Source organism: Aotus nancymaae, unplaced genomic scaffold (genome assembly GCF_030222135.1).
Source record: "Aotus nancymaae isolate 86718 unplaced genomic scaffold, 86718_ANA_hifiasm-v0.15.2.pri h1tg000079l, whole genome shotgun sequence".
NCBI lineage: Eukaryota > Metazoa > Chordata > Mammalia > Primates > Aotidae > Aotus > Aotus nancymaae.
Window position 1 is genome coordinate 16,141,522 of NW_026988494.1, and position 12,066 is coordinate 16,153,587.

At 40.0% G+C, this 12,066-nt stretch overlaps 1 protein-coding gene across 2 annotated transcripts in view; it reads right to left on the minus strand.

Annotated features, from left to right (window-relative positions):
* The window catches only part of MTUS1 (microtubule associated scaffold protein 1), a 110,468-nt gene that overhangs the window by 75,971 nt on the left and 22,431 nt on the right, over positions 1-12,066 (minus strand). Inside the window, exon 3 of one of the 2 annotated variants that reach the window (XM_064368714.1) lies at positions 1,546-1,707. The exons of the other annotated variant lie outside the window; for it this stretch is intronic. Coding sequence (XP_064224784.1) covers positions 1,546-1,707 — 162 coding nt within the window. The remainder of the gene's footprint in view (positions 1-1,545; positions 1,708-12,066) is intronic. 2 annotated transcript variants of the gene reach the window in all.

Below are 12,066 nucleotides of genomic sequence, written 5' to 3' on the forward strand. Positions count from 1 at the left end.
GGTGTATGGTAAACTCCTTTGTTAAAAGACAAAAAGGAATGGACAAAAGCATTTTACAACCTCCTCAGGAGCATCAGACACAGCACGGAAACGGTGGCCAAGTCAACATGGATGTCGACAAAATGCGGGGCTACAGATTGTGTCTGCTTCAAGTGCTACAAATTCTGTTGCCACAACAGTTTTTCCAGAGCATGCTGGTGATTCTGTTTTGATGGTTTGTTTTTAAAATTGCATGACGAGACAGAGAGAGCTAGAGTGAAATGAACTTAAAATAATACATATGTCAATTACCTTTTCAAATTCAGAGTTCTCTCTTACATGCAAACCTGATTTTGTGCCACAGCTCAAAAATTCAAGCAATAAGCTGATCATAATCTTGTTTAATTTTAAGTCACATATTCAGTATTTCTGAAGTGCCAGGGTATGCAGCCACTTACTCTCAGCTACTGCTGCTAGGTGACCCATCAGAAATATGCTCATTAATTCGGTCATTAATTCAATGCTTTCTCTACAAAAAATGCATTCTTAATTCCCTGACACACCTGCTGTGTGACTTTGGACCAGTGACAATATCTCTGAGCCTCAATCACCTCATATATAAAAATCAGGGTAACAGTAGAAGTTACTTGAGAGCAAAAACTAAAAGCATATATGGTCATCCTAAAACACTGCTCCATACCCGGAAGAGCCCCATGAGCATTATTCCACTTTGTCCCCAGCTCCTAACCCAGAAGAGGAAATTGATCTGTCAAACTGGAGAGATCAATTTGCCGTCCCTCTCCACACCCTTGTGTCCGGTTTTATCGGTATTCTCATCATCCACAGAAATACCTTCTTTTTCTCTTCAATTATTTTTTAGAATAAGGATCACTTCTTTTATATCCCATGTCCCTCACTGCGCCTATCATGGTGTCCATGCACAGCAGGCACTGCAAAATGGCTTAAATTTATGAATCATTTTGTGGGGAAATACAAAAAAGGAAATGAGAAAATAAGAACCAAGTCCAAATACATCTCTGGAATCAAAGAAGCATCTCAGTAAATTCACTCCTTTATACACAGAAAATAGAACTCACATTAACTGAAAACTTTAACACAGTTCTCCTGAGTTTACATTTTTTAGAATTAGGCTTCAAGTTATATTAGTCATATTATACAAAATCTAGCATCCAAAGTTAAAGATTACAACACATATCCACAAGAGATAGTCTTTTGCAAAGTAAGTAAAAACTGAAGTAAACTTTTTTCTGATTCCAGTTAGAGTACAAATCCCCTGGGCTGCTACTCTCAAAGCCCCAAAACACCATCACTTCAGACACTTTAGAATCCTTCATGCAAAAATACACTTTAACACACAATTATTTCAAGAGTGTTTTTCAAAGAATTTTGTTCTTTCTGCCAAACTCTCAGAGCAACTCCAGGGAAGCAGCATGCATATTTTTCCTGAAACCCCAGAAACAAAAATTCTAATTATTTGCAGAGCATTAGTTTTTCATGTAATGACTGTTTCAACAATCCCTGAAGTGTGATACCAAGTTGACTTACAATTGTTGCTGTAAGTGCTCAGCTCACTGTGGGTGCTGGCTATTGAAGGGGTGCTTCCTGTCCTCCGCAGCGCAGAACTTTTCAAAGATGCTTTGGATTTAGGAAGTGGTCTAGGCAAATTCACCCATGATGACTGTGCTGTTTTCAAAGATGTAGGTTTTCCTTGGGATTAAAAAAAAAAAAGTTTCCACTGCTATTCGTCTTGAAAGCTGGCACTTTTTAAGCCTGTAAACTCAAACTTCTGCACTAACAACAAAGTCAAAACAAAATGAATATTCACAATCATGTAACTTCAGATGAAAGATGAAAGCTTCACACAGAGATGTTTATTTTTAATCATTTAGAGGCAAGAGAGCAGAAGTGATGAGGCAATTAGGATATGAGAAGTGTGGCGGTAACCCTGTCTCCTAAAGTAATTAACTCGCACATGTTCTCTGAAGTAGATCAGTCTGAAGAATCACGAGAAAACAGCTTTTGGCAAAACTGAAATCAAAGAATAAACAAATTGATATGACCTCCCATACTGTTGACGAAAAAAGTTATTCCATTAGCATAAAAGGCTATCATATAAAAAATAAGTAAGTGGAAAATTTAAAAACTACCCAAACAGGAAGAAAAATGCAATTTGAAAGAAAAAATTTTATTTGAAAAATGCCTAGTGTTTTAACACCAGGTGGTGCTACACTATTATTTTTCTTGCTCTTATCTTTTCTTCTTTACTCTCCACATAGTTTATCTGCCAAACTTTAATGACCTTCACTCAAATTTCTAACTCTTTCTTGCAGTAAAAATGTTTCCATTTATCAGTGAAATAAATATACAGGCTTCATATCTTCTGGCATCTCTGTAACTACAATCTCCTGATGCTCACTCACATCTGCTACCTAAATATGGGCGTTTCCCAAGTTCAATCTTTTGCTCACAACTCTCCTCACACCCATTCTCTCGGAGAATCTATCTTCTTTACTTTCCTCTAACCATCATCCTGTGCAGACGAATCCCATATTCTCACACGCAGCCCTGTCTTCCTTCTGAATCCCAAGGCTACTCATGTTTCAAAGTACTCATTGTGTACTTTAAGTTTTCATCTTGGACTGGTGTGCTCCTGTTTATGCTAATTATAGCTCCACTTTAAAAAACAAAAAAAACAACAACAAAACTTTTTATAGGGAGGAAATCTTCGCTCTGTTGCCCAGGCTAGTCTCAAACTTCTGGCCTTAAGCAATCCTCCTGCCTCAGCCTCCCAAAGTGCTGGAATTACAGGTGTGAGCCACCCTGCCCTATTTTTAATTTTTTTCCAGCTTCAAACCATTGGAATCATCTTTTCTTCCCCAGATCCCCATATATTCTAGCACCATCTCCCAATGCTACCAGTAGTACCTAACTGAAGACTATCCAGAGTTGAAGACCTTTGATGAAAATGACAGTGTTGCGTATCACTAAGGACCCCGTAAGTGAGTCAAGCAATGCTGCTGGAAAGTAATGCTCATTGCTCTGTTCCAGTGATTTCGCTCATAAAAACCTCATCTAATGGAGAGAAAGACATGGAAGCTCCTCAGGCCTGGCACTTGAAGTGACCACACTAAGCTCCCTCTTCGGCTCCAGCCTCACTACTGTATTCCTCGTCTACATCCATGTGTGCTTTGCTCCAGTCAACCTAACTTTCTGACACCGGGGCACATCACGTGTTAGTCTATTAATAGTCTACTAGGCACATCATTTCCTTTCAAATATCTCTTCCTCCTCTCTTTGATTCCTTATTTAACCCCTTATAGAGTCGTCTAAACAACTGTATTACTCTCCTAAAATCTTATCTTCCCATCCCTTCCAACTCCATCATGTTACTCTCCCGAATGTGAAAACTAAGGTCATGACCTGGTCTAAGATTTGGGATTCTCCACTATCTACGGCATGCGGCCCAGGGCAGCTTTGAATGCTGACCCTGCACAAATTCATAAACTTTCTTAGAACATTGAGATTTTTTTTGCAATTTTTTTTTTTTTTTTAGCTCATCAGCTATCATTAGCGTATTTTATGTGTGGCCCAAGACAATTTTTCTTCCTCCAGTGTGGCCCAGGGAAGCCAAAAGATTGGATACCCCAATCTATAGGATGGTGATCTTATCTTCAATCCTTTTATTTCATATTTATTTTACAGGCATAAATAAAAGGCAACCCTACCCACTTCTTCCCCTTTAGGCCATGCCTCCACCCCTTCATACACACACTCCCCTTAGTTTCTCTCTAGCCATTTCACTCTATTATTCTGCTTATGCCCATCCTTCTGACTGAATGGCCTCCTTTCTAGCCCCTCCCCTATTTCTGCCCAGTGAATGACAAGTCAGCTCTAGATTCTCTTCTAAACCCTTGCTACTCATTTGCGACTCCACCCTAGGTCTACTGAATCACCGCCTGCAGTTTCACAAGATCGCCAGGTTTCTGAAGCACTGTTGAGAACCAGGACCTCTTTGTGAGCTTATCCTGCCAGGACACCCTCCTCTGTGTACCATGGACTATGCCTGGCTTTCTGCTCATGCCATGTACTTGCTTCTATCACAGCGTCTGCCTCCACATTCCTCTTGGACCATCTCTAAGGTTCTTGAGATCAGGAAGGGCACCTGATTCAATTCTGATCCTCAGGAACTGGCAACGATCTAGCATGGAGTGAGCCTTAATAAATGTTTTCTCAACGAATTCATTTTTCTTTTAACGCCAATAGTAAATGATATTTTATCATGTGTTCTCCCATCATCTACACTGAAGCATTCAACGCTTAATCCATTTTTACAAGCTTACAAGCTTATTTGTCTCTTCAGTATATTAGCTAGCGACTTTCTTCTTTACATCCTTTACAATAATTAGCAACTACTAGATAGCAAATACCCATTTTAAAAACTTATATTTAGCCACTAGTTTTACTTGCTTTAGGAGTAACAGAAAAACAGATTTTTTGACTATAAAGTTACCAAACTGCGGCCCCTTCAGAAAAAACACTGATGAGTCATCATCATTGCAACTAATAAGCAAGGTTTGGCAAGTAACAGATCAAAACGACTGGGCCGCAGCCACAATGCAGCCAAGGCTTCTGAAGTTTTGGAAATCAGCTTATTCTTCAGAAATGCATGCCTCATAGCTTTGCTTTTAAACACATTCTAGGTTTGCAGACATTTCTGAGGGTGCCTTGGAATTACTACAGAAGACCTGTACCTTCACAGAGACTGCACTAGAGGAAAGCTTAGCTCTGCACCCAAATATCATTTCTGTGACCCGCCCTATCTCATTATCACCCCCATCCAGGCCCATCCCCTACACCTACTGCCAACTTTTCGGCACCAAAGTCTTCCCGATTCCACCATGACGCTTGAGCACTGAGGATACGAAATAAATGCCAATTTCACCAAAAGATTCGTTCCTTTGATAGTGAGAATAATCTTAACCGTGTGTGACTATTACTATCCCAGTTTATTGATGAACAAACTACTCAGGTGGTTAAATGGCTTACTCGTGTCACACACCCAGCCAATGACAGTAAGGCCTAGAATCCAGGTGCCTAACCACCCACCCAGTGTTCCCTTGGCCACGCCACAGAACAGAAGCATCTCAGCTAAAGAAAGAAGTATGAGGCTTGGAGGCAGACTGAGTTCAAACTGGAGCTCATACTAGACAGGGGCGCCTACAGCAGAATGCTGAAAACAGTGTGGATGCAACAAAGACATTTAACCGTTTCACCAACAGTCCCAACATTTAGCTTCACAGTAAAGTTGACCTGAAGTGGTTCTAACTGGATTTCATATCAAGCAATAAAATACACACATCATAAGCAGTATTAAAAGCAAAACATAGCAATATTGGGTTAATTGAGAGATTGCAAATAACCCAAACACTAAATTCTTAAACAGTGAAATCAATACTGGACTTCTGTGAATTACAGTTCTGAAAAGGTGACATTTACCAGTTCATAACATATTGTGTAACTTATCCTAGATGTGAAAGATAAAGATTCACGATCTACTTGCCAGGATATCATTGACCTCAGTGGTTTATTTTAAGCTCATGCACTTAGCATAGACTTACGTATAGACAACAGATTTGTTTTTATTCTGTAATTATAACCATCTTTTACATAGGGAAAATCTGGAAGAATGACACTTTCACTTTGCCTTAGATAGCAACAGAGTCTACTGGATTTGAAGCAATCCTTCATTAATGAACCAATTTACTAAGACACCCACCTGAGAAAACCTGAGTAAGTGTGTACTATATTCAACAACAGTAAAAATCAGTAAAAGATGCCTAGCAAAACTAAAATGTCAATGGAAAGATTTAATAAGTGAAAGACAGGATAGTGTTAATATTAATATTATCCTATTCTGTAGAAACAAGACGGTACAATGGTGCTTGCCAGGGGCTGGGGGAAGGGAAATGGGGAGTTGTTCAACGGGGAGAAAGTTCCAGTTACGCAGGATGAATACGCCCTACAGATGAGCTGTGCAACACACAACCTATGCTTAACAACACTGTATTGTGCACTTAAAAATGTGTTAAAGGGTAGATCGCGTTAGGTGTTCTAAGAAAGAAGGAAGAGAAAGAAGAGAAAGAAATGAAAAGGAAGAAAAGAGATGAACAAACAGGACTTGGGGGGAGCAGTGATAGCCATGAGATGTGGGAAACGAAGGAAGGAGACCACATTATAAATGAACACTGAGAAATTATTACGCGGGCTCGAGAAAAACTGAGAATTGGGTTGTGATTATGTAGGCTGAGGGTTCCAAGGCAAAAATAAATTTATAGAAATAAAGTTCCATTGTGCATGTCCCCTGAGAAAATAAACACTTATATATTTGAAGTTTTTATTTACCTATATGTTGAAAGAGCACAAAAGGCTGTACCACAATTTTGTGAGACTATTCAGAGGTACAGCAGAGTGAGACAAGGAAGAAATGAGAAGATGCAGAAACGAGAATTTTTCCTTCATACTTTATATACATACATTACTACATATGAATTTTAATTTTACAATAAGCATATTTTATAATGAAACTATTAAATACTATTAAAGTCAATGGGGTCAAATTTAATCAGAAAAGATATCTAAGGCAAAACAAAGAAATCAAGAAAGGACAAAATTGGATCGATGAAGTTGATTCTAATAATCATTTTTATTCCTGTTCATCTGTAAGCATTATTCTTCAATCTTTTTTTTATTTAACAGTACTAAAAGGAAAAACAGAATCAATATTTTAACTGATGCTTTGTATGGCTATCATAAAAACAGTGGCTTTACTATTGGAAAGTTCTTCATGATACCCTCATGGGTCAATTCCTAGGATTGGACATGAAAGTCAAAGAATGGAATGACGGTCCTTTGTCTTGACACTTAAGTTAAATGATTCACTCTCCAGTAGAGTGCCCAGGGCCCTCACAGGTATGTAGTGTAATCTCTCCGCAACAATCTGGCCTTCTCCATTTTTTAAAGAAGGTCTAGGAAAGAAGGTGGGTCCCCTGCCACTCAGGGAACACCTGTAAAATCATGAGAGCAATTTCCAGAGCCACAGAAACAACTGCCAAAGCAATTTCTCATCTCTAGATGAGAACCATCACCTAGATTCAAAGGAACTCAGCTTTAACGTATATGTTTAAATTTCTGTAGAGGTGGAGTCTCACTCTGTTGCCTTGGCTGGTCTCCCTGGCTGGTCTCAAACTCCTGGGCTCAAGTGATCCTCCTGCCTTGCTCTCCCAAAGTGCTAGGATTACAGGTGTGAGCCACCGTGTCTGGCCTTAATATATTTTTCACGAGACTATTCAGCATTGAAAAATACATTTGATAACATTTATGGGTTTTGAAGATGAATTTTAATTAGCTAACAAAAAAACACTGACTACTATATTACCTATATCAGAAGACACAGATAATTTTTTTTTTGAGACAGAGTCTCACTCCATCACCCAGGCTGGAGTGCAGTGGTGCGATTTTGGCTCACTGCAACCTGTGCCTTCTGAGTTCAAGCGATTCTCCTGCCTCAGTCTCCCAAGTAAGCTGAGATTACAGGCCTGCGCCACCACGCCCGGCTAACATTTTTGTGTTTTTAGTAGAGATGGGGTTTCACCAGGCTGGTCTCAAACTCCTGAACTCAAGGGATCCATCTGCCTTGGCCTCCCAAAGTGCTGGGATTACAGGTATGAGCCACTGTGCCTGGCTAACACAGTTCGTCTTAATAAAAATCCAGACAATGGATTCACACGAAGGCATCTGTTACCCAAGTATTTATGTGCTTACCCAGTAAGGCAACTGCAAGTAATCACAAAGTTCAAACGTATACAGAGCCAGAAACACCTGACATCCCGCCACAGAATTAACTACCAGATGTTCTCAGTAAAAACTGTAAGCTAGAGAAAACATTACGTGTCATCATAATAAGATACGTTCTGTAGTTTACATAGCTTAATAGGAACACAGGTATCATGGGGAAGAAGAAGAAAATGAGGCTGCAGAAGTAGGTAGTTTTCAATTGGGTGAGAGATGGTAATGAATGACAGACTAATAATTTTAGACCCTAACTGTTAGGGATGGATACGGTGGGAAGACACATGTGGGGGCGGGGAGACTGAGGCTTTCTTAGCATTTACATCAGAACTTGGTTGTGTGGCAGCAACGTACAGAACTGACTGAAGACTGAAGTCAGGGAAAAAGACGGGAAGCCAGTGGGCTAGAGAAGTGAGAATTTCAACTAGAAAATGAAAAGGTTACTGAGGTCCATATAAAATGTATCAGTAAGACACGCAAGTGGCAAGGCCACTAACTATTAGAGTCAGAAAGAGAAAATGCCAAATAACAGACATAGTTAAAATACAAAGGCATCAGAACATGTTTACTTTTTCCCAGTTAATTCAGAGAATATGTTTCTAGCTGTAATCATAACTTGAGTTCTTTAGATACAACTCAACTATATAGAGAAAGTTACCTTTAGAGTAATTATCTACAGTAACTAGGAATTATTATGAAACCAAGGGAAACCTAGAAGTGACAAGTTAATGATAAGAGAGAAATAAATTCTACATACTCAAAACTGTGGCTGCAGGTTCACTTCCAATTAAGCTTGAGGGACCAAATTCTCTCACTAACACTAAATATACATGTTTAAGAATTTAGCTTCAATGGTACAGTATTATTGTATAAATATTAAATAAACCTGATAGGCTGCTTACCAAATAAGTATTATATAAAATCCATATATTTCCTATGTGCCAGGAAAAAACAGAAAAGGAAATCCCTTACTTTAGTTACAAAAGGAGCTGCACAGATAGACACATGCCTATGCACTGTTTCTATGAATAAATGGGTCAGAAAGTGCTACTCCGTTGTAAAAGTTATAAAAATGAGAAAAGTAAAAGATTTGAACAAGTGTACACATGTGAATTATTCCATGAATTGATATTTTAACTGAACACTATTCAAATCTGAACCTACACATGATTGCCTTTAAATGGGGGAACTGAATTTTTTAAACACACTAAAGTAATTTACAATAATTAAGAACAGCAAAAAAAAAAAATTTAGAACAGAAAAACATTAAGACTACAATTTATTTATTTATTTATTTATTTTGAGACGGAGTTTCACTCTTGTTACCCAGGCTGGAGTGCAATGGCATGATCTTGGCTCACCGCAACCTCCGCCTCCTGGGTTCAGGCAATTCTCCTGCCTCAGCCTCCTGAGTAGCTGGGATTACAGGCATGTGCCACCATGCCCAGCTAATTTTTTGTATTTTTAGTAGAGACGGGGTTTCACCATGTTGACCAGGATGGTCTCGATCTCTTGACCTTGTGATCCACCCTCCTCGGCCTCCCAAAGTGCTGGGATTTAAAAACAAAAATACCAAACAACCCAATTTAAAAAGTGGACAAAGGACTCAAATAGACATTTATCCAAAGAAGAAAACAAATAGCCCTCAGGCACATGCAAAGTTGTTCAACATCACTAGTCGCTAGGGAAGTGCAAATCACAATCGCTGTGAGATGCCACTTTGTGCCTAATAGGATGTTATCATAAAAACAAAAAGCAAAAACCAAAAATTAACAAAACTGGAATCCTTGTGCGCTGCTGGTGGGAAGGCAGCCATTATGGAAATGGTATGGTGGTTCCTCAAAATATTAAATCTAAAGTTACCATTTAATCCAACAACTCTGTTTAGGTATAGATTTAAAAGAAGTGCAAGCAAGTCAGCCACGGTGGCTCACACCTCTAATCCCAGCACTTTGGGAGGCCGAGGTGGGCAGATCACCTGAGGCCAGTAGTTTGAGACCAGCCTGGCGAACATGGTGAAACCCTGTCTCTAACTAAAAATACAAAAAAAATTAAAGTCGTGGTGGCAGGCACCTGTCATCCCAGGTACTTGGGAGGCTGTGGCAGAAGAATCACTTGAGCCTAGAAGGTGGAGTGTACAGTGAGCTGAGATCGTACCACTGTACTCTGGCAGAGGCGACAGAGCAAGACTTAGTCTCAAAAAAAAAAAAAAAAAGTGAAAGCCTTGAGCAGGTATCTGTATACCCATCTTCATAGCAGCATTATTCACAACAGCCAAAATGTGGAAGCAACCCAAATGTTCACAGGCAGATGAATGACTAAACAAGGTGGTACAGATATACCATGAAATATTATTCTGCCTTAAAAAGGAAGTTGACACATGCCACAACACGAATGAACCTTGAAGACATGGTGCTCACTGAAATAAGTCGGTGACATATACTGTATGATTCTCCTTACACAATCACTAGAATAGTCAAATGCATATAGACAGAAGGCAGAATGATGACTGCTAGGGGCTGAAAGAAACGGAGAACTAGGGGTTAGTAAAATGGATACAGGATTTCAGGTGGGGAAAAACAAAGCTCTGGAGATGGATACTGAGGTTGGTTGCACAAAACTGTGACTGTACTTAATGCCACAGAACTGTACATGTTTAAAAAATTGTTCAGGCCATGCACGGTGGCTCACGCCGGTACTCCCAGTACTTTGGGAGGCTGAGGCGGGTGGATCATGAGGTCAGGATTTCGAGACCAGCCTGGCCAACATGGTGAAACCCCATCTCTCCTAATAATACAAAAATCAGCTGGGTGTGGTGGCACATGCCTGTATTCCCAGCTACTCAGGAGGCTGAGGCAGGAGAATCATTTGAACCTGGGAGGTGGAGGTTGCAGTGAGCCGAGACCGTGCTATTATACTCCAGCCTGGGTGACAGAGTGACACTCCATCTCAAAAAAAAAAAAAATGTGTTAAAATAGCAAATTATCACACCTATAATCCCAGCACTGTAGGAGCCCGAGGTGGGGGGATCATGAAGTCAGGAGATGGAGACCCTCCTAACTGACACGGTGAAACCCAGTCTCTACTAAACATACAAAAAATTAGTCATGCATGATGGCACGCGCCTGTCTTCCCAGCTACGCGGGAGGCTGAGGCAGGGGAATCGCTTGAACCCAGGAGGCAGAGGTTGCAGTGAGCCAAGATCACACGACTGCACTCCAGCCTGGGAGACAGAGTGAGACTACATCTCAAAAAAAAAAAAAAAAAAAAAGAAAAAACAAATGGCTTAAGATGAAACCATAAAAAACAATAATTAAATATAAGTCAGTCTTCTCTTTGAGTAGGGACCATCTTATGCATAAAAACATAGGGAAAGTTAACAAAAACAACATTTGACAACATAAAAATGAAAAAAAATTAAGAAATCACCATATGCAAAATAAAAAGATATGCTGTAAAACAACAAAGGAAATGAACAGCAGCAAATCAACATAAAATCTTATGCCCCCAAACACAAGCGAGCAAAAGCTCTCGATGAAAGAAGGAATAAAAAGAGTTGGTAACTTTTCTTTTTTAATTTAACCTCACTTTGTCTAACATCTTTCCTGGTGAGCCAACTGTCATTCCTAATCTCTATCCACTGCTTAACCCCCCAGAAAAGTTTAAAAAGTCAAATACTTTCTTCCCAACCTTTCATGTCAGTAGGGGCAACTGTGAAATCTGGTCTGCACCAATGAGACATAAGGACAAGAATGTGAGGAGGGAGCTGCTGACCGTGTGTCCCTCTGATACCCGGAGACAGCAGGAGGACCCTGCCCTGCGATGCCGTCCTCTGTTTCCAGCCTTTGAACACAGTCCCAAGAGGTGGTGGCATGCACATGGAATTCTTTGCAGCCATATTTTAACTGAAAAGCCAATGACAAAGCCACATGCTGAGGCAAGACAAGCGGAGAGGCAGAAAGAGGACATTTCCAAATCATCAAACCTGGAAAGGCCTGAGTCTAGAACTCTAAATGAATAAATACACAGCCTCTAGTTTACATCCACTGGTCAGGTTTTTGTCCACTGGTCAGGTTTTCTGTCACCTGCTGCAAACTGGGTTCTTAACTGCCCCAATCTCCTGCCAGCAGTATTTGATGCAGCTGGTTCTTCAGTTCTCCTTGAAAGGCTTTCCTTACTGGCTTCGGCGACGTCCCTATGTTCCTGGATGTTCCTTTT